We start from the raw sequence: 23,366 nt of genomic DNA on the forward strand, positions 1-23,366 counted from the left end.
ATTTACATCTAATGACTGCGTGTATATATGGACATAACATCACCCCCTTTTATCCTTGCACAGAACCCATCGCATAGAAATTCAGATGCACTAAAAATCAGGGCTGTCGGATTAGGGCCCCAAGCCAAAGTGGAACCAAACAGATCATGGGGCCTGGTCGCTGTCTGCCCAAGACCGCTCAGACCAGACCTTAATATTGTGCCCTGTGTTTATTACTTATTCATTCACTGATTGAACCCTACCTACCATGGCCTAGGGGTTAATGAAAATGGATAAAAACAGCTGGAGTGTTCTGTCTACGGGGCAAACCTTGAAGGTTTCACCTATCTTTGGGTGTCTCATGTGTTAGGGCTCTGGACGCCAGATGTGGGTTTGAAATTAGTGCTTCACTTACCATCTGTGGGACTTTGGACAAATGACTAAGATGATGTTAGCCTTCTCTTTGAGATGGAGAGAGAGAGTGTGCTGGCGCTGTTGCTAAGCTCACATAAAATAATGCACTGAAAGCACTTAGCACAGTGCCTCCTTCATAGCAAACCCATTAAGTCTTAGCGCTCATCGCTAGTACTGCTATTGTGGGTATGGTTATTGTTACGAGTAGAAATAAAAAAGAGCCTGGTTCATTCTTATCCTCTTCAATTTTCAGACAAGGAAACAGTGAGATGAAGCAAAGTCACAGTGGTGGAGGGTCAGGACAAAAGCTTGAGGCAGGTCAGAGCTGGCTGCTCTCGGGAGGGAGAATTCACCTCTGGGTGCCACCCCAAGAGGCTGCCTCTGAGCAGGACACTGGGGCCTCTGAGAAGCCTCTGTTACCACATACCCTGCCATGCCTGTGGTGTGACTTTCAGAAGTTTCCTGAACTGGTAGTTGTTGTCCTGGCAAGATGCACTTTCAGGATGAGTTTAAACTTTAGATCCAAGTTGTCAGCACCTGGTGTGTGTGTGTGTGTGTGTGTGTGTGTGTGGCGCGCATTTACATCCTCACTCAAGGATATTTTTTCCATGGATTTTTAGAGAGAGTAGAAGGGAGGAAGGAAGGAAGGGGGGAAAGAGAGAGAGAGAGAGAGATGAAAGTGACACATGGATTGGAGCCCCCACTCGCCCTGTCTCCCCTCCCTGGCTCCCTGGGCTGGATATCAGCCTACCCCCTTCTATATGCTGCCCAACTCTCTAACCACTTGGGCACACCGGCCAGGCACCAGCATTGTTTGGCAAATTCTGGGGAAAGTAAAAGAGCCCTGAGTTAATGTTCCTGTCCGTCATTCAGTGGTCTGTCTGTCCATCCATCTATCTGTCGGCGTTACAAAACATTGAATGCCTACAGTGAACCAGCCACATCTTGGAAGCCTTTCCTTCATGCTTCTCGTATTTCCCATCAGACAGAATTCTCACTTCAAGAGAAGGAGTGGGGGGTGAGCGGAGGGGCTCCGTGGTTGGTGGGAACCTCTTGGCACCTTGGAAGGTGCCCTGGGCAGCAGTGAGGGCAGTGGGGATGGGGGGCAGCTCACAGCCAGGGAGACCAGCACACAGTGATTGATTAAGGCGGAGTGTGTCCTGTATGCCTACAGGGCAGAATGAAGCTGTCTGCCGTTTTATGGCTCTGGCCACTGGCATTGTGATTGGTACACACTATTGTTTTGTTTTGGTAAATCATTTGTTAAAAGTCTGCAGCGGCTGAAGGAGTCTGGGCAGAGTTGGAGCCAGATAGAGGCGGAGTGTGGAGAAGGCTGAGGTACCCCTAACCCAGTCGAGGGCTCTGCCTGGAGGAGGAGGTGTGGGTGCTGAGGAGAGACATGGGTGCTGGGCGCAGGGCGGGAAGCCGGTGCAGCCCACGTCCCGGGCCTCGCGCCGGCTGGCCCACTGGGAGCGCCTGGAACCCGGGCTTATGATCTTTAAACCCTCAGGATCCCCTCCAGGCACCTGGCCGTACGCTGTCCCGGGCAGGTGAGGTCCTTGAAGGAAACTTGGACTTGAAGGCGGACTAATGGGAGCAGGGCGGCGGCAACAGGTCCCCCAGACCCCGGTCCTCGCTAGTAACCCCCCCCCCCATTCACCCCCCCCCCCCCCCACCTCCCCACCCCGGGGCAGACTCTTTCCTGTCCTGCTCCTCCTCCTAGCCGCTCCGGTGGCCTCCGGGTGGTCCCCCATAAATCATCCTGAGCCGGCGGAGAGCGGGCGGAGAGGGAGGGCGCGGGCGGTGCAGCTAAAGCAGAGCGAACAGGGGCGCGGTGAGTGGCCGAGTCCTTACCCTGAGCCTGGAGCCTGGGGACCGTCTGTGGGATCTGGGGGGGTGGATGGAAGGGTGCTTGCATCCCTTTCTGGAAAACCAGGGTGGAGAATGGGGAACGGAGCAGCTCTTCCTGCGCCCCTCGCCTCCCAGCTCCCCAAGACCCCGCGCCCCGACGCCCGACGCCCGGGCAGGGGCTGGGAACCCCCAAAGCAGCCAGGGAGCCAGTGGGCTGCCAGGCGGGCGAGGGGTCCCGGCGCCCCGCCAGGCGTGGAGGCGCAAACTTTGCGGGCTGCCTGGCGGGTCTTTCTCCACGCCTGCAGCTGCGGCCCTGGTCCCTGGTCCGGGCGCGCAGGCGGCGGGCGCGCGAACAGAACCAGGACCCGGACCCCAAGGCCACAGAGTGGATCTCGGGGGGTGGGGGTGGAGGTGGGGGGCAGCAGGCCCCGGGAGGCTCCTCAGGGGCTTGGGCGCTGTTCTGTGACGAGAGGGTGCTGGGGCGGGGAGAGGGGAGGGAAACACCGGGCACTGATCCTTCTCGGGGGGGGGTGGGGGACGGGAAGGGGTCCCCTTTCTCTGGTTTGCCCCCTGGAAGGCTCTGTGCAAGCGACCACAGCAGGGGGAGCTCTGGGGTGCAGTGGGATCCGTCCCCTGCCTCACTAACCCGGGACTTGCAGCCTCCCCCTGCACCCTCCCCCGGGGTTGCCCCCCGCGCAGGGCCCCCCTGCTGTTGGGGTGAGAACTGGGTGCTGGGGTGCCCCCGGCGGCGCGGCGCGGCGCGGCTGGGACAACAAAGGGACGCGTGGCCCGAGGACGCGCCGCCGAGAGGAGAGGGGGAGTCGGAGAGTCAGGCGGAGGTCAGTTTCTGAGGGGCTGGGGAGCCCATGCCCTGGTGGGGGTGCACCGCTCCGGGCCCCTTGCTCCTCGGGGACCCGGTCTGTGCCCACCCGGGCTGCGGGGCCGCGCGCTCGGGGCCGCCAAGTTACTCGGGCAGCCCCCTAGCTCAGGAGGCGGCGGGCTCCTGCAGCAGCTTTCCCAGCCCGCCCTGCAGTCCAGGCTTTTGTGTCCTTCAGCCCATTCTTTGGGGGGAGGGAAGTGGGGAGGGAGGAAAGAGAGGGTCGCAGGGGGCCGGCCAGGCTGCGTTGGAGCGGAGCGCGGGCCGGGCTTCCTGCAGAAACTGGTTGCTCCTGCAGCCCGGGATGGTCCCTGCCCTCCCCGCCCCACTCCTATAAGGTTGTCCGGGCTCCTGTGGACCGTGCATGCCCTTGTGAGGATAAGGTGTGCGATCTGGGTCCTTAAACCTACCCCCTCCCTGGGCTGCAGCAGACCCCTGGGGACTCACGCAACTGTGCTCGTGCATGAGGTTGAACTATGTGAAATTGCATTTTGGGGTTTGTGTGTGTGTGTGTGGCCACAAGACTGGAATATGGACAACTTAATATTTATTTTTCTTTTCTTACATACTTGGGAATTTTCACCATCAATATCCTTGGAGCTGCCCTGTCTTGTTAGGGGAGAGTCTTGAAGCTGGCAGGAGCGGTACCGACCCACCACTGAGTGCCAGCTGGGAGCCAGGTGCCCAGCCTGCCTTGTCTGTAACACTCCACCACTGGCAATCCTGTTTCACTGAGGAAGGGAGGGAACTGCCAGAGGGGAAGCAACCATCTCAGAGCTAATAAGTCAGACTCCAGCATCCAGCCCCACTGTCTCCTCAGCGGTGCCTTTTAATTTTGTTTTGTTTCCTTAATGCGGCTCATAATGATTTTTACGAGCTTCCCTATGATTCCATGCTGGGCTGTTTTGTGAGTCTCGCGAAGTGCATCAGAGGGCAGGTTAAATAATAAAACTTTAAACCAAACACTGTTTTGTTAACCGTTTAAAATAATGATGAAGATAGGTTTTGCTCCCTCGGAGATTTGCTTTGTTACAAATGATAGAAGCCGCTCAGCCAGCGTGGCTCAGTGGTTGAGCATCCACCCATCAACCAGGAGATCACGGTTCAATTCCCGGTCAGAGCACATGCCCGGGTTGTGGGCTTGATCCCCAGTGGGGGTGTGCAGGAGGCAGCCCATCAGTGATTCTCTCTCATTGTTGGTGTTCCTATCTCTGTCTCCCTCCCCCTTCCTCTCTGATATCAATACAAATACATTATATATCTGATATCAATTTGTATTGATATCAGATATATAATGATATCATATATATATAATGATAGAAGCCAGATATATAATGATATCATATATATAATGATAGAAGCCAACTCTGGATAACTGAATTGGGTGGCTCTGAGAAGTGATGGGAAGAGCTCCCGGTTGGCATATGGCCGTGGCTCTCACCAAGAAGGCTCTGAAGGTGGCTGCTGGCTCTGCAGAATGGGGTAGAAACAGTCTCTGCCTCCATGCGCTGCTCCATGTGCAGCCCCAGGAGTAAGGATCTGATTGGCTGAGCCAGACTGACCTGGGGGTGGGGCAGTGCACAGTTTGGGGGGCCCCAGCTGGCCTTGCAATGAGAGGCTCGCAAAGGTGGGCTCAGAAGTTGGGCAGCTCCCACCACACCTATTCTCACCCCCAAACCCCAGATGGCAAACATCTCTATACAGAGATCCTTTTAACAGACACCCCAGCAAATGTTCCCGCAAAAGAAAAAAATGAAGCTGGATGGTCACCATGTTTACTTTTATTTTGTTTTGTTTTCTAGTTAATCCTCGCCTGAGGATGCTTTTCCACTGATTTTTAGGGAGAACGGAAGAGAGAGGGAAAGACAGAAACATCGATGTGAGAGAAACACATCGATGTGTTGCCTCCTGCATGAGCTCTGACCAGGTCCCAGGCGGGGGAGGAGCCTGCAACCAAGGTATGTGCCCTTGACCAGAATCGAACTTGGGACCCTTTGGTCCACAGGCCGACGCTCTATCCACTGAGCCAAACCAGCTGGGGCCGTGCTTGCTTTTAAACCAGGGTTTGCGGTAGTGCCCAACTCTGGACGCCAGGCTCATAATCATGGGAGGTGTTTGTGCCACATTCACACTCCTGCGCGCCTTCCCCAGTGTGCACTCAGTGCATTTGGAGTGAAAACTAGGAATCTCATCCTGTGTATTGGTCAGCCTGGTGCCGAGGCCGGGAGATAGCACCCCAGAGAGCAGAGTCCAAAGCCTGTGAAGGTGAGGATCCCAGCAGGAAGGATGGCCCCCAGGAGGGCACACCAGCTCTCCCATCGGTGACACCAGTGAGGACCCCGTGGCCGCCTGGGTTGCAGGAAGTAGCCACAAGCAACCCAGTGCCTCCCATCAAAAGGCCACAGAACTGCTCCTAAGCAAGCGCTTGGCATGATTTCAGAACAGGTAAAACGATCATGCTGTGAGTCCATTTGATTTCAGCAGTCCTTATTGAGCACCTACTGTGTGCCTGAGTCCATGATGGGCACAGAGATAAGGAAGTCAGACCCCCCACACAGCAGCCGGTCAGTCCCATGCACTATGAGCCGGGCGGGTGGCAGCTTTTGCCTTTTTGTTCTGTCGTCCTGAGGTTGTGTTTGGGACAGAGGCAGGAATGGGCCAGGCAGCTGGCTTTCAGACAGTGCTGGCTTTCAGACCTGAGATGTTTTAGGAATCGTTCACCAGGGGAGCTTGTTAACTATGCAGATCAACGTCTCTAGAAATAAGTTCCGATCATCTGCGTTTGGAATAAACGCCCCCCTTTATGCGGATGCAGCTGTTGGCCGTGAAGGTTTTCCCAGGTTTTCGGCGGGCTGTTCCGGGGGCCACTCTCAGGCTGCATGTGGTTGGATCGGCACGCACCCGGGCCTCTTGGCACAGCTGATGAAAACGGGGATGGAAACGTTTCCTATTGGACTTGGCTTTTATCGGTTGTCTAGTGTTTCAAGCGTAGTGAGGTTTTTTTATTTTATTTTTTTCAAATGTATTCTGAACTTTAAGAGGAACCTCCACTTTGGATCAAGGAGTAAAGACACCCACCGACACGCCTGCCTCCCAGCAGCGAGAGGCAGCTTCTCCTTCGGGACCTCCCTTTCCTGTGTTCTGTGGACGGGGCCTGCGAGTCTGCTCATTCCTGGTTCTCCCACAGGCCCCCCGCCCTGGCAGGGGCTCGGTGGCATTACCGGGAAGCCAGCCTTTCTCAGCAGCTGAGCCCTTAATCCTCCCAGCTGCTCTGCTCCCTGCCTGTCCTTCAGCAGAAAACAAGATGCCCTTGTGGGGGGGGTGGGAGGGGTGCGCAGTGTGTGTATTGTGTGGTATGTGTCCACATGCGTGTGTGTGTTGTGTGTTAGTGTGTGCTGTGTGTATGGTGTGTTGGTATGTGTGAGATCTGTGTATGTAGGGTGTCAATATGTGGTGCCTATGTATATGGTGTGTGTTAGTGTGTGTACATGTATGTGGTGAGTGTTATTCTGTGTGTGGTAAGGCAAAAGTAGGTTTAAAGTTGGTTATATGGAAAATAATACAATAATCCAATATAATAAAAGGCTAATATACAAATCACCAGAGTGGCAGTATGACCCGTCGCTATGATGTACACTGACCACCAGGGGGAAGATGCTCAATGCAGGAGCTGCCCCCTGGTGGACAGTGCACTCCCATAGGGGGAGCGCTGCTCAGCCAGCTGGGCTCAGGGCTGGTGAGTGCAGCAGCGGTGGTGGAAACCAGAAGCCTCTCTACCTCTGTAGCAGCGCTAAGGATGTCTGACTGACGGCTTAAACCTAAGCCATCAGTTGGACATCCCCCATAGGCCCCTGGACTACAAGAGGGCACAGGCTGGGCTGAGGAACTCCGCTCCCACCACCAAGTGCACAAATTTCTTGCACCGGGCCTCTAAGCAAGCATTAAGACTGGACCATCAACCGGTAGCTATGACATGCACTGACCACCTGGGGGCAGATGCTCAATGCACAGCTTCCCCCTGCTGGTCAGTACACTCCCACAGCTAACCTCCTGTGGCTAGCCAACCTCCAGTGGTCCCTCCCCCTGACCAGCCCCGATTGGCCAGGAGGGACCCCACCCATGCACAACTTCATGCACCAGGCCTCTAGTTAATAAATAATAATATAAGAATAAACTCTGTTTTATGTATTCACAACTGGAAACCTACTCTTGCCCACCCTGTATTTATGGGTATTGGTGTGTTCTATGTGTACAGGTAATGTGTCAGTGTGTGGTTTATGTGTACATGGTATGTGTGTATGTAGTGTGTGTGGTGTGTGTGTGTGTGTGTGTGTGTGTGTGTGTGTAAACAGCTGCCTGCCTGCTTAGAGTAGCCCTTTCACTTCTGAATAACCACACAAATCCCTTGTTTCATACTTTCTCCTGCCCCGTGCAGCCCAGAGATTCCCAGACGAAAGGGACTTGCAAAGCTGCCACGCTGTTTTCTTCTTCATTCTCTCTGGAAAGGGTTTGAGGGCCAAGCAGAGCCCGGGTTCCTGTTGGAAGCAGTGCAGGCTGGGACAGTGCAGAACCTGAGGACAGGGGTTTGCAGCAGCCATGCCTGGCAGGGAGATCGCCTTTGGGAAGCAATTGTCAGGTCCTGGTGTATCTGTGGGTGGGATGGGGAGCAGACGTGGAAGCTTGGGGTTGATGAAGCTGGTACCAGGGCCACTGAGGATGTGGCAGCATTGTGTTGATAAAGGCAGAATCTGGGGTCATTTTATTGGTGGCTCTTTGCAGAGTAGTTGGAGTGGGACAGGACTTAGGCAACATCTAAGGGGGTTCTATAGGAATTCACATCTTCATTCAAGTAGCTCATGAAATCCTACCTCCTCCTCTGACTTGGTGGGATGTAGGTAATGGATCCTCTGCTCCCTTGTACAGTATGTCACCTTCTTGATGGGTGCTCTCACAGTGAGTGTTTCAAGAGCACCTGTGTGTGTCAACTGAAATGTTAAAGTCAGTGATGTGTGGGCAGGCTGAAGAGCCATCTCAGATGGTGGATAAAGAACCATTGAATTTATTTAAAGAAAAGGAGGTAGGGGATGGAAATATCTAAAGGGAAGTGCTACACTGGCCTGAACCAAAGGGTATTGGGTCCATGATGGCAGCAAAAACATACTTTGGACAGTGAGACAAGGCATAGAAGCAGCAGCAGGAGAGTTTGGCTCACAGACAGGTTCAGGACAAGGACATGCTGCTGCTGCCTGTTGCTCCCCTGGTGGCAAGTCATGTGGGGGTCCCTTAAAGGGAAGAAGGAGGAAGGGAATGGTGCTGGCGTGCTTTCCTAGGGGAGACTAGAGGAGAGTGTGTACTGGGTACTTTGTCCTGAGCATATCTGTAGGGAGGAGAAGGTCAGGAGGTCTAAACCGCAGGACTAGAGATATGCTAGGGGAGGATAGGTTACCCTGAGGACAAGGTTCTTTCTTGTTTTCCCACTTTTTCCCCTGGCCAGGCTCTCTGCCCTGGTGAGTTTCTGTACCTGGCCCATCATCCTTGCTCTAATCATGCAGCTTCCATATAAATAAAATCCGGGCTTCCTGATGCCAGAACTGAGGAGGCAATCAGAGCATCCCAGTTCAGCTGGTGGGTTCTGTTTTAGCTCACTAGCCTCATGCAATGATACAAGCAAGTCCGCTGTTCTGGCTTATCTATTTCATATTCAGCAGCACTCCCAGAGCTCCTACTGTGTGCCCTGCTTTGTGGTAAGTTCTGGGGACAGAAACAAGGAGAACAGGGGCCACAGGAAGCATTCTCAGTAGACACTGGTTTGGTAGCAGCTTTTAGGATCCCTGTATCTTTCTCCCTCTCCCAGGGTTGGGCAGATGTCCCCTTCTGCCCTGCCTCTCATCGCCTGGACCCCTAGTTGATCAGGTGGTGATGTGGGGGCAAAGATCTCCATCAAGACCACCTGGTGAGCCTTTGAGACAGATAAGTTCTGTAGTCACCCAGCCTTGAAGAGTTTGGCCCACGCCTTTGAGACCCTGCTCTTCTAGTTTGGGTTGTAGGTGGATAGAGGAAGGATGTTTGAACCAAGATCAGTGAGCAATAAGTAGAATAAAAGGCAGAGTAAGATTTATCTCCAGAGACCAGGAGAAAAAAGAAAGCGTCCAGTCTGTTGCTGGGGCCTCAGCCTCTGACGGGAGCCTGGGAGGGAAAGCTCTGTAGGGAGTAGAAGGTCAGGAGTCTAGCTCAGTGGTCAGCAAACTCATTAGTCAACAGAGCCAAATATCAACATCACGACAATTGAAATTTCTTTTGAGAGCCACATTTTTTAAACTTAAATTTCTTCTAGGCCGTGGTATTTTGTGGAAGAGCCCACATTCAAGAAGCCAAAGAGCTGCTTATGGCTCTCGAGCCACTTAGCCGACCACTGTTCTAGCCCCTTGGACTTAGCTGTGACCTCACGCAAGTCACCAAGGAAATCCTCAGTCAGTTTCCTTATCTGTAAAATGGTATAATGCCTTAAGCCAGATCCTACCTCTGAAGCAAGGACAACAGTGTCTGGAAGGTAGTCAGTGCTCAGATCTTGCGGGAGGAGGGACCTGCAGGGAACTTTCCCAGTCCCATGGCTCTGAGGCATCCTCTGAGCCCCGCCCCCATTCAGATTAGGCTGAGGGCTTGCTCTAAAGCCTCACAGCTTCCTCCTGGGCAGCTCCTGGTGCAGGCCTGCCACTGTGTTAGTGACTGACGCCTCTTCTCCCTCCACCAGGGATGCTGCCTTGAGTGACCGACCCCACTGGAGATCGCGCATGCCATCCAGGCCAGTCCTCCCCTCCTCGCGCCTCTTCTACACAGAAACGCACACTCCTGGCTTATCCACGGCTTCCAGAACCTCTGAGGCGAGAGGCCCCCACTTCTACCTCATGCGTGGAGCATCTGGCTAGCCATGACCCTGACACTCGGCGTCCTGCTGCTGCTGGGACTCTGCCAGAGTACCATTTCAGAGGATTCCTTGTTCCCCGTAGGCCATTTTGATGATAATCTGACGTTTCAATTGCCCATGCAGGAATATGAGACCAAAGACTTTTTCCCACCTGATTCCTTTAACGGTCTCTTTAGGATGGTGAACAACTTCATCCAGGTGGTGCAGCCCAACGCTTTCCCAAAGGGTAAGTGACCACTGTGGGAAAGGTGGGGTTGGTCCCCACACAGTGGGGTGCACACATTCAACGTTGTTCATTAATGACAAGACGACTGATGTAGACTATAGACTCTTTCTATTTCTTTTCTTTTTGGCTGGATCAATGAGTTATTCTTAGGTACATACCAAAGGTAAACATTAGGGTACAAATGCAAATTCTCTGTCATCAACTGAGGAGTTAATAATTTCCTCATGGCTTAAACATTTAACTCTTCTCGGCCCACCATAGAATGCAAGTTTGGCCCTAGCCAGTTTGGCTTAGTGGAGAGAACATAGGCCTGTGGACTGAAGGGTCCCAGGTTTGATTCAGGTCAAGGGCAGGTATTCTTGGTTGCAGGCTCCTCCCCAAATCTGGCCTTAGTCAGGGTACATGCAAGAGGCAACCAATGGATGAGTTTCTCTCACATCTATGTTTCTCTCTGTCTTTCCCTCTCTCTTCCATTCTCTCTAAAATCCATGGAAAAATACCCTTGAGTGAGGATTAACAACAACAAAAAACAACAACAAAAAAGCAATTTTGACATTGTTCAGGCAAGGAAAGGCCTGACCAAACCTTTGTACCCAAGAAAGTGTGTTTCAATTCTAAGAGTTTGTGAGGAAAGGAGGGATGGTGTCTGTTGGGATGCTCAGGGCATAGAGTGCTATTATTCTTTGTATATGTGTCTACTTGGCCTTCTTACCACTGCTTACCCTCCTCGCTATCCTCAAAGTCTTTGGGGTTTGTGTTTCCATACAAGATTATGAAAATTAAAATAGTCTGTGGAAAAAGTCTGTTACTAGGGTTTGGCAGTCTAAATTGTTATTGGCTTAATGTTAGATCTATTTGACGCCAAGCTTAGCATCAGGACGGGGAAAAGGAAGGTGTCTCCAGGAGGGATCCTTCAACGTCCTGCTGCTGCTCCTCGGGAACAGTCCCCAGGGAGGTGCCTCCTAAGAAGAGACCCATTCCCTTTGAAGTCAGGTGACTGTGTCTCCTGGGAGCCCTGTGGTGGCAGAGCTGGGTGAAGAAGCCAGAGCCCGGATGCAGTGCCAGTTTACTGAGTGGTCTTGGCTCCTCCCCGGGAACTGCTGCATCTAACAGCTCCTGCTATCCCTGTATCTGCTGAAGGACCCGCTTTGCCAAGTGTTAGCTTATTTGAATCTCCCAACAACTTTGAGAGGCAGATGATGGTAGTCTTCTGTCTATCTCTTATACCCCCTTTACAGGTTGGAAAACTAAGTCAGGATGAGATTACATGTCCAAGGCGTGCAACTAGCTAGTGGTAGACTTAGAAGCCTGTCTCCAAAACTAGCTTTCTCTCCTATATTCCCTGACTTACCTTCTGGGTAATCTGTTTCCCTTTTATTTGATCATAGTGCTTTGTAAATGGAGCATGGGTCACTGTGAAAAGAGAGTAATTTTTTGCACGTTAAAAGTGTGCCTTGCAGAAGATCACATGCATGGGTGATGGCCAATGACCTTTCCAGTTGGATGTGTCTGTGATGAGTTTGGCAGAATCATGACCAGATCAGCCACTGTGGGCCCAGATCAGCCATTGTGATGAAACAAGCAGGGGGAAAAAAGTCTCATCTGCTTTTATTTTTATAGCAATTCTCTAAAATTATTCTCTGCCTTGGTTTGGTATACTTTTAATTTAGATTATAGGATGGTTGGCCTGCTTCTAACAGCGTTTAGGCTAATCTGATTTGCTTCTGGTATATTGTGGGAGTGAGAGGAGAGCTGGGTAAGTACCCTGTTTCCCCGAAAATAAGACAGTGTCTTATATTAATTTTTTCTCCCAAAGTTGCGGTAGGTCTTATTTTCAGGAGATGTCTTATTTTTCCATGCGCTAGGTCTTATTTTCGGAGGATGTCTTTTTTTCAGGGAAACACGTTAGAGTGGAAGAGGGGAAAGGGAAGCTTGGTTTCTGTTGAATTTGAGACGCCGCCAGGATGCTAGGCTATGTGGGAGCTCTCTCTGCTGCAGGTAACTGAAATCCATTAACTAAGGCAGTGTTTCCCAAACTTTTGACATATGTGCACCCCTTCTATAATTTTCGTAACGCTGAGTACCCCTCATACTCATGAGAACGTAGAATTAGACGCAGCTAAGCACGGTGCAATGCATATCCCCACCAAACTCCGGTGCAACGCGTACCCCCACCAAACTCTTCCCGTACCCCTGGGGGTATGGTAGCATACTTTGGGAAACACTGAGCTAAGGCAATAAAAAAAAAAAAAAAAAGAGTTTGTCATTAGGACTGCAGCTATGTCATTCCTGCCCTCATTAAAAAGGGGTCAGCTCCCAGGGACTGGACTTCACGCTCTCTGGACTCTCCACCGCCCACCTGGCTCCTCTCTGCATGCAGCCACTTCTCCCTCCTCCCCTTCTCCCTCCTCTAGGGTCCCCCATTCCTGCAGGCTGAGGTGGAGAACCAGATTGCCAACATAAGTTTCAGGCCGGCTTCCTGGAGAGTGGCTGGGCATTTTTTTTCTCTTGCAGTCCCATCCCACTTCCAGTCCTTTCTGAGCCAACCACCAGCCCCGGGCCCACTGAGTGCCTGTGGCCAAGGTCCCAACTCCACATGGCATCACAGAAGGAGGTGGTTCCCAGGAAAGAATGGCCCCAGCCCACAGCCCAGTAGGTGTGTCTATGCCAATATCCACGTAGAATCAGGATGTATTCTATCCAACACCTGTGTGTTCTTTTTTTTTTTTTTTAATATTTTATTAATTTTTTACAGAGAGGAAGGGAGAGGGATAGAGAGTTAGAAACATCGATCAACTGCCTTCTGCACTCTTCCTACTGGGGATGTGCTCCCAACCAAGGTACATGCCCTTGACAGGAATCAAACCTGGCACCCTCGAGTCCGCAGGCTGATGCTCTATCCACTGAGCCAAACCGATTTCGGCCATCCGTGTGTTCTTAATTCAGACAAAGCCAGTACTGTCTGCTAGATCATGTGACTCGTACTGGCAACCAGTCCAGCCATATAAGTTCACCAAGGTGTGACTGAGGTCCTGTGAGGCCCACACAGCTGGTCCCCCAGCTCTGCTCCATGTGCCTCCCTGGAGGCCTGGCTTAGGGATGGCATTTACCTGTCCCCAGGGACATTCTTTTAAATGAGGGACAGTCTCAAATGTCCCATTCCTGAGTGGGCCAGAGACCCATTGGCCAGGGACATTTTCTTTGCTTTTCCCTCACAATGGCTCTGATCTGGACCACAATTTCTGCCAAACTCATCACAGACGCATCCAACTGGAAAGGGCATTGGTCATTCATCACCCATGCAGGTGATCTTCTGCAATGCACCCTTTTAACGTGCAAAAAAATTACTCCTTTTTCACAGTGACCCACGCTCAGTTTACAAGCATGATGATCAAATAAAAGGAAAATAAACGATCCCCAAGGTAAGCCAGGGAGTATAGGAGAGGCAGCTAGTCCTGGAGACAGGTTTCTCAGTCTGCTACTAGCCCAGTGAGTGAGGGGTGGTGTTGCTTGGGAGGGGACAGATGTGTCTGCAGACTGTAACGGAGACTCCTCTGGTCCTCCTTACACACCTTCCGCTTCACAGCACAGCTGCTTCAGCCAAACTAAAAAACGGGTCCTATCAGCTATGTTCCCTTAGGCTTGTCTGCAAGGCCCTGCTGAAGTGTGCTCCTGGCTTTTCCTTAGTAAACAGGGCGGCAGCTGTGCCCTTCTGGGAAACGTGGGCCAGTCCCGAAAAAGACACCAGAGAAAAGCTTCCTGTTTTTGTGGTCTCCAGCTGTGTCCATTCAGGAGGACTTCAAGTACCTGCAGGAGATGAGAGATGAGTGCAAAGGCAAATAGAGCAGCTACCCAGCAGCGGCTGGGTGAAGTCCACCTGGTATTAAGTGTTGCTTGTCCTCTGGGGTTGAGTGGAGAGAAGTCCTAAAATCTGCACCTGGAGGAGTAGCTGGAAAGTGTGGTGTGCACAGGGCAGCTCTGGGTCAGAACCATAAAGGATGGACAGAACCAGGAGAGGTGGCCCTACGCAGGCCTGGCACCCTCAGCTTGGCTGGGGGCTAGATTGGGAAGTGAGCCTAACATCCTGGCCCTGGGAAGAGCTGCCTGGGTTTGGATCCTGGCTCTGATGTTTGCTAGCCCTGTGACCTTGGGCAAGTTACTTAAACTCTTAATTTTCTCTCTCTAAACTGGAAATAATAAAAATAATAATAATAGTAATTTTTGGTCATAATATTTAAATAAATATTTTTAAAAATATATTTTATTGTTTTTTTATAGAGAGGAAGGGAGAAGGATAGAGTTAGAAACATTAATGAGAGAGAAACATTGATCAGCTGCCTCCTGCACACCCCCTACTGGGGATGTTCCTGCAACCAAGGCACATGCCCTTGACTGGAATTGAACCTGGGACCCATGAGTCCACAGGCCAGTGCTCTATCCACTGAGCCAAACTGCTTAGGGCTAAATAAATATTTTTTATAGAAAAAATTATAACAGCATCTGATATATACAAAGTGCTATATTAGTGTTTGTTAAAAAGAATATGAATGAATACATACATATTTATTTAAAAGCCTTTAAGTTAACTTCAGGTCTTGGTGATCACATGGACTTAAGAATAAGTATTTCTTTGATACCAGGCTCCATGGCTCAGTGGTTAGAGCACTGGTCTTGTATTTGACCTTCCCTGTATTGTCTTCTTAGGGCTGCCATAACAAATGATCACAGACTGGGTGACCACAAACAAATGATCACAGTTCCAAGGGCCAGAGTCCAGGGTCAAGGTTATTGGCAGGGCCATGCTCCCTTTGAGGGCTCCCGGGGAGAACCCTTCCTTCTTCTCCCAGCCTCTGGTGGCTCCAGGAGTTCTGGTTTCTGCCTGTCTTCACAGGGCCACGGTCTGTGTCTCTGGCTCATATATCCCCCTCCCCCATTTCCCCCGTCTTTCTCTTATAGGGACAGCAGTCATTGGGTTTAGGGTCTCCCCTACATCCAGAATGATATTAAGATCCTTCATTTAATTGCATCTGCAAAGACCCTTTTCCAAATCAGGTCACATTCCCAGGTTCCCAGGCTCAGGACTTAGACACATCATTTTGGGAGTCGCGATTCAGCCCACCTATTACATGGCTCTTTAGTCTTCGCCAAGAGCTCAGAGGTGCTAAGGTATGGGCCCAAGGTCATGTTTCTGAAAAACAATGAAACCAGACTCAAACCTGACTGTCTAATTCCTAATGCTTGTATTTCAATCGTGTAAACACAAAGTGAGCTCCCACCGAGTGCTTAGCCTGGTGCTGTTCAGCAGAGATGGTGTTGGCTGGGTTTCTCTGTTCTTGAAAGGCTGACATGGAGTGAGGAGATTGTCACCTTGGCCATGGGCTGTGATGTAGGACAGGCTGGCCGAGCTCACTGTCAGGTCTGAACAGTGCCCATGGCTGTCCAGAGGAGGATTAATCACGATGGAGCAATCAAAGAAGGCAAATTTTAGGACTTCTCTTCCACTCACCTCCAAATGCCATCACAGGTGATTAGGACTTCAACATGTGGCTTTGGGAGAGACAAACATTTACTCCCTGAGAAGAGCCATTATGCAAAGTGCTGCTATGAAGATTTTGTATGTGTCTTTTGGGGACCATATATACTAATCAAATCCTTTAGACATTTCTTAAAAAATTTTGAGAAGAGTTTGATTGAGTCCTCAGTTAGCCATCACCCAAGCTTCAGCAACTTTCAATTCAAGACCAACCTTGCTCCAGTTCTACTCCTACCCACTCCTCCTCCTCCCCCTCCCCCCCTTCATTTTGAAGCAAATCCTAGTCTTTCTATCATTCATCTGTAAATATTTCAGTATGTGTCTCTAAAAATAAAGACACAATACTGTTCTACTATAGAAAGTTAACAGTAGTTCTTCAATATAGTCCAATATTCAGGAAGTGTTGATAAGTGCCATTTTTAAACAGTTTATTTGAGTCAGGATCCAAATAATGCCCATACATTGCAATTGGTTGATGTGTCTCCTATGACTCTTTTGAATTTATAGGATGCTCCTTCATGTTTTTTTCCCCTTGAGATTTATTTATTGAAGAACCTAGTTACTTTTCCTATAGACTGAACTTTGCTGATTGTTATGTTCTTAACATGTTCCTCTGTCCTCTGCATTTCCTGTAAATTAGTACTTAGAAAGATCAGACCCACGTTCATTTAGAGTCAAAACAACTTATGGATGGTATTGCACATTTGCATCAAGAGACATATGTTCTGGTTGTCTCTTTATAATGCAACATAATGCATTAATGACCACTCTATATTAATTAATTATTCATTCATTCATTCATTCATTCATTCATTCGTAACAGGTCTAATCCTTTGAAGATCATTTGCAAACATGCTTTCAAGTATATTGAAACTCTTCAGAAAAAGTGGGATAGTTTGCATATTCTATAACTTGAGTCTTTCACTTAGCATTATATTGTGGGCATCTCTCCAAGTCAGTTCCCATAAGGATGTTGACCAAAAATAAGCAGGTTTTTAGTAAGGACCCTAAGGCATTCTTTCACCAATCTTTTGATGTAGGGCCAAGGGCTTAAAATTATTTTTATTATGAGTTAATTGTTTGAAGTTTTACCATTAGTGTTTCTGACATAAACAGCACCCACCCAAAATGCATCCTCTCTAATTTTGGCTTCTTTGTTTTGCTTTCTTTGAAATTCAACAAAACACTTGGAGCTCAGTGTCCTAGCTCTGTAGCCTGTAGCTTTCTCTTTGGGCTTTTACCGTTTACCCACATGTAATTTCATCCAATTGACTAGCTTTTATTAAGTCTTAATAGGCCATTTGACTTCATTTTCAATGCTCATTCTTTTTATGGTCTTATTTCTTCAGTTGGTGTAATATTACTTATTATATTTAAAGAGGCAGGAAGAAGCCTGGGAACAAACCCAGAGTTATGGGTTGAATTGTTCCCCTTCCCATCACTGAAATTCCCATATTGAAATCTTAACCCCCCAGTACCTTTGAACGCAACCATATTTGGAGATAGGATTGTTGCAAATGATGAGGTCATACTGAAGTAGGGTGGGCCCCTAACCTGATATGACTAGTGTCCTCATAAAAGAGGGAATTTGGAGAATGCCATGGCAACAATGGAGTTATGCTGCCACAAGCCAAGGAACTACAAAAAGCTAGGAGAGACCCAGACCTTCCTTCTCTGGGGCCATCAGTGGGAGCATGGCTTTGTCAACATGCCGATCTTGGCCTTCGTGCCCCCAGAATTATGAGACAATAAATTTCTGTTGGTTAAACCACTCCATTTGTGGTTCTCCGTTAGGGCAGATCCAGCAAGCGAATCCATCCAGTAAGTGTACAATGAACACTAGACAGCAAAGGGCACATCTGATTAGGGACTGCGTGCCGCCATGTCTTCTAGGGAAGGAACTGATGGCCAGTAGCCTGATCAGCTGGAAAGTAGAGTCTCTGCTGTACATTTATATGACTGAGTCACGTCATCCATTCATTGAACTGATGGATTCAACTGTGTGTGGTGAAGAGTAAAAAAAATGAGAAAGAAATAATATAAATGATTTTTTCCACCTTTCTACAATTGTATTATGTAGCCTTCCCCTTCATCAATACGCAAAAGGAAAAGTGCTTGACACTAGAGATTTCAGGGGTTTGCACGGACAATTCCTGGTTTTTGTTCACTGCAGTCCCTGTCTGATGTGAGGACTTAAGTTTGCTCAAGACGAGACTCCTTGTTCCGTTCCTCTTGTCCTTCACTCTCTTCCTGGCAAACTGTTATTTCTGAAAACTTGGCTCATGTGACACATAACTCTGGAAGTCTGGTCCCCCTAATCTTATTGTTTTGTCTGTACCATTTCAGTTTCATTTATTCACTTTTACTTCTGCATGCTTCACACTGCCTTTCCATAGTTTGCAATCTCAGCTTATCTATCAAATTACTCGTACCAGCCATGCCTGGCACATCCGAGATCCTCATAGTTGCTGGCTTTAGTTGTAGTATTTTTTACTCTCTATAAAAATTCTGCCACTCCACCAAATTTCTCTCTCTATTCACTCAACAAAGGTTGAGTATTCGCTGTGTGTGCTTTCCTGAAATACTGGTGTCACGATGATACCCCTGAGCTATCAAAACAGTAACACCCTCAGGGCTGTGAGCCTTTCCAGAGCGTGTTGCTCTGCTTTTACATTTTCTTCTAAAACTTCCCTTACTGTCAGGTTTTCAATTACTTTTAATTTCCCTCTTGTCAGCTGTCAGAGCATCTCTGCTTTCTTCAAATCCGAATGCTTCGTGTTACACCCTTCACTTTATACATCTGGGGCGTTGCCTTGGGCGGCTCCATTACTCCTGTAGAATTAAAAGTATATGGATTTTGTGATAGCTACTTATGTTTCCAAGACTTGAGACTATATCTCCAAGATTATTGATTTTTTTGTACTTTCATGGCAAAACTCAAGCTTATACTATTTTAGCCAACGAGATTCCTGGACTCCTCAGTAATAAAGTATCTGTGAGGAGCTAAGGGGCAGGAACAGCTGTGAGGTGAGAACCATCTGGTGGGCTCGCAGGAAAGGGGACCAGGGCTCCTGGGCATGCCTGAACTGAGAAGGACTAAGTATTGAATTAAATTCAAATCATCTCAATAGTTATAAAGATAACTAAGTTTTTAATATTTTTAAAGTATGAAAGCAATACATGTACATAAAAGGCAAATAACATGGAAAGGTAATGATTGCTAACAAGGTATTCATATAGCCATTTGTTCACTCATGAATAGAAAGCGTGTGCTTTTCAAGTGCTAGACTCTGTTCTAGGTTCTGGGGAATGAACACCAGACATTTTTTTTTAAATTTAATAAATCTTTATTGTTCAGATTATTACAATTGTTCCTCCTCCCCACTCCCCATGGCTCCCCTCTACCCGGTTCCACCCCACCCCTCTGTCCGTGCCTCCTCCCCACAGTCCTCATCCATAGGTGTACGATTTTTGTCCAGTCTTTTTCTGTACCCACCACACAGACACCCCTTTCTCCCTGAGAATTGTCAGTCCACTCCCTTTCTATGTTCCTGATTCTATTATATTCACCAGTTTATTCTGCTCATCAGATTTTTAATTCACTTGATTTTTAGATTCATTTGTTGATAGATATGTATTTGTTGTTCATAATTTTTATCTTTACATTGGTTGCCTCTTCTATGTGCCCTGACTGGAGATCAAATCTGCAGTCTTGGCATATAGGGGTCACTGCTATAGCCAGCTGAGCTCCCTGGCCAGAACTGGAATATGCTCTTGAGGGAAGTGCCAGTCCAACTCTCTTGTCTATTTGCTCTACTGGGTTGTCTGCTTCTTTCATTAAACTGATTTGAAGGAGTTTATTAAACTTCTAGCATAATATTCCAAATGATCCCCTCTTGTGCTGGATACATGTATTTCAAAAATCTTCTTCCACCATTGGCTTGCCTTTTCTCTCTCTTAATGGTGTCATGTGATGAAGAGATCAGACATTTTTTTTAATAAATACATTTTATTAATTTTTTTACAGAGAGAAAGGGAGAGGGATAGAGAGTTGGAAACATCGATCAGCTGCCTCCTGCACACCTGCTACCCGGGATGTACCCCAACCAAGATACATGCCCTTGACTGTAATTGAACCTGGGACTTTTCAGTTCTTTGGCCGAAGCCAAACCAGTCAGGGCACCATAAGTTATTTACACACACACACACACACACACACACACACACACACGCGCGCGCGCGCGCGTCCCCCCTCCCCCCCCAAAGGAATTATTTGACATGGGCTTCTGCCCCTTACTTTTATTTATTTATTTATTTTATTATTTTTTAAAATATATTTTATTGATTTTTTACAGAGAGGAGGAGAGAGGGATAGAGAGCTAGAAACGTCGATGAGAGAGAAACATGGACCAGCTGCCTCTTGCACACCCCCTACCGGGGATGTGCCCGCAACCAAGGTACATGCCCTTGGCCGGAATCGAACCTGTGACCTTTCAGTCCGCAGATCAATGCTCTACCACTTAGCCAAACTGGTTTTGGCTGCCCCTTACTTTTAAAACCTACCATATCTGATAGATTATTCCTGACATCCATTTTATTTCTTTTTAGTTTCACACAATGCAAAGAAATACAGAGGAAAAAAGTACATAAACCACCCATAGTGTGTTTATTCTACCACAATGAACGTGTAGTGAGATTGCTTTACTCTTTATAATACTTGAAGCAATAAAATAAAATTTAAAAAGGAAGAAACAAAGAAACAAATAAAGAAAGAAAGAAAACCTTAGTGACGAAATTAGAATCCCCATTCCCACGTTCCTGCTCCTGGTTTCCCTCCCTCCTTCCCTCCATCCCTCCTTCCCTGGTCCACAGAAGCTCGGGTTCTCTCATACATGTCTTCATGGGCTCACTATGTATCCAGAGAGCACTGGTTTTGTTTTGTTTTGTTTTAACTCACTGTTAATGTGTTTGGTTTCTATCCATGTTGAAACTCAGGGTTTCTCACCCATTCGTTTTAATTCCTTTGTATGAGTAAGCCCCATTGTGTTTATCCCATTCCCTAGCAATGGCATTTTAGTTCTTTTCCCACATCTTTGTTACTGCTAAGCATTGCTCCATTGATAAGACAATGCACTTCCCTGGTATATTGGTGGGTTTTTGGGTTTCCAGTTTTGTTTTTCTGTTTTTCAAACACTATTAAGAAGACCACTCTTGAATGCATAGCTTTGCAAGGTTGGGCAAGTTCAATCAATAGGAGGGACCCCAGAAAAGGCATTATTGTGGCAAGTGGTGTGTGCCTGCAGAGTTTTTGATTGATTTACTAAATTGCTGTCTGATTTGTGTACCAATTTGTAGTCCCAGTATTAAAACATGAAAATAATGGTTTTCCCACACTTTTTCCAATGCTGGTGATTAAGATTTTTAGTGTTGACATGTTACAGGAAGAAAATGTCATGTTTTAATTTGTGTATCTTTAATCACAAGTGAGTCATACCCTTCCTCCATTTGAATTTCTTATCTTTTTTTTTTAATCAAAGAAACTTCCTGTTCTTGTCTTGGCTTACTTTTCAGTTGAATTTTTGGCATTTTCCACTTTTTTTTTAAATTAAATTATTATCTGTGTACATATCTTATCATTCCCCCCCCCCCCGAAAAACCCTCCCTCCCTAGAGTTTTGTGTCCATTGGTTGTACTTATATGCATGTATACAAGTCCTTCGGTAGATCTCTTATCTCCCCCAGATCTTTCTACCCTCCCTGCTGTAATTTGACAGTCTGCTTTTTGCTTTACTGTCTCTATATCTATCTTTTGGTTCATCAGTTTATAATGTTCTTTATTATCCATAAATGAGTAAGGTTATGTGGTGTTTCTCTTTCATTGACTGGCTTATTTCACTCAGCATGATGTTCTCCAATTCCATCCAGGTTGCTGCAAATGATGAGAATTTCTTCTTTTTTATGGCAGCATAGTATTCCATTGTGTAGATGTACCATAGTTTTTTGATCCAATCATCTGCTGAGGGGCTCCTAGGCTGTTTCCAAATCCTAGTTATTGTAGATTGTGGTGCTATGAACATAGGGGTGCATATATCCTTTCTGATTGGTGTTTCTAGTTTCTTGGGATATAATCCTAAGAGTGGTATTACTGGGCCAAATGGGAGTTCCATTTTCAGTTTTTTGAGGAAAGTCCATACTGTTCTCTACAGTGGTTGCACCAGTCTGTATTCTCACCAGCAGTGCATGAGGGTGCCTTTTTCTCCACAACCTTGCCAACACTTGTCGTTTGTTGATTTGTTGATGTTGGCCATTCTGACAGGTGTGAGATGGTACCGCATTGTTGTTTTGATTTGCATCTCTTGGCATTTTCCACTTTGATTTGTAAAAGTAGCTCACCAAATTTAAAATACTTAATTCCTTGAGTACGTAACATACTTGCATCACTCAGAATTTAAAAGTATAAAATGTGCTGAAACTGATTTGGCTCAGTGGACAGAGCGTCAGCCTGCGGACTGAAGGGTCCCAGGTTCGATTCTGGTCAAGGACATGTACCTTGGTTGTGGGCACATCCCCAGGAGGGGCTGTGCAGGAGGCAGCTGGCCAATGTTTCTCTCTCATTGATGTTTCTGACTCTCTATCCATTTCCCTTCCTTTCTGTAAAAAATCAATAAAATATTAAAAAAAAACCATACACATTGTTCCTTATTTTATATTAGTACTTAGAGAGCTTCCTCGGTCTTTTATTTTTTTATTGCTGTGTTGTAGTTCATTACTTGTTAACCAGTGTTCCCCATTTTGCTGTCACAAGCGCTGTTATAAGGAACTTCAGTAATGTCACACTGAAGTCTGTATATAGGATAAATTCCTAGAAATAGCATGGCCAGGTCAGTTTATAATTTTGTGAATTTCCATTTTTAACAACTATAGCCTCGTTGCACTCCATACGGATTGAACCAGTTTAGTCCTACAATAACAATGCGGAGATAGCTCACTGAATTTTGCCCAGTGTTTTGTGAGGTGGGCATCTTCTCTATATCATCTACGTGGAAACAGAGGCTCAGAGAGGGGGCCTCCCTCAGCCAGGGCCACCCAGCTTGTGCGTGGGCAGAGCAGGGATTTGAATTCAGATCTGTCTGATTTCAGCATCATTCTCATGTCATGTGTGCTTCTTACACTAGGCCTGTGGTCGGCAAACTCATTAGTCAACAGAGCCAAATATCAACAATACGACAATTGGAATCTCTTTTGAGAGCCAAATTTTTAAAACTTAAACTTCTCCTAATGCCAATTCTTCAAAATAGACTCGTCCAGGCTGTGGTATTTTGTGGGAGAGCCACACTCAAGGGCCAAAGAGCTGCATGTGGCTTGCGAGCCGCAGTTTGCCAACCACTGCACTAGGCTATTGCATAATAGTCAGGTGTACAATATAATGATTTTGAAATGTGGTGTTTTCTAGTAGTGGGATTGGACAGTGCACCTCGTGGAAAATGCTTTGTGAATTCTTCTATTTCCTAGAAGTCCAGGAAGAGAATCAAGTAGAAAAATTGGAAACGTTTGATGGAAAG

General features: G+C 47.7%; 1 protein-coding gene across 1 annotated transcript in view; it reads left to right on the forward strand.

Annotated features, from left to right (window-relative positions):
• Positions 1 to 1,715: 1,715 nt before the first annotated feature.
• PROM1 (prominin 1) overlaps positions 1,716 to 23,366 on the forward strand; it is an 89,172-nt gene continuing 67,521 nt past the window's right edge. The window contains exons 1-2 of the mRNA XM_084896826.1: positions 1,716 to 1,943; positions 9,873 to 10,272. Of these exons, the coding sequence (XP_084752952.1) occupies positions 10,050 to 10,272 (223 nt within the window). The 5' untranslated portion in view covers positions 1,716 to 1,943; positions 9,873 to 10,049. The remainder of the gene's footprint in view (positions 1,944 to 9,872; positions 10,273 to 23,366) is intronic.

This window comes from Pipistrellus hanaki, assembly GCF_964339955.1.
Source record: "Pipistrellus hanaki genome assembly, chromosome: 1".
NCBI classification, from domain to species: Eukaryota; Metazoa; Chordata; class Mammalia; order Chiroptera; family Vespertilionidae; genus Pipistrellus; species Pipistrellus hanaki.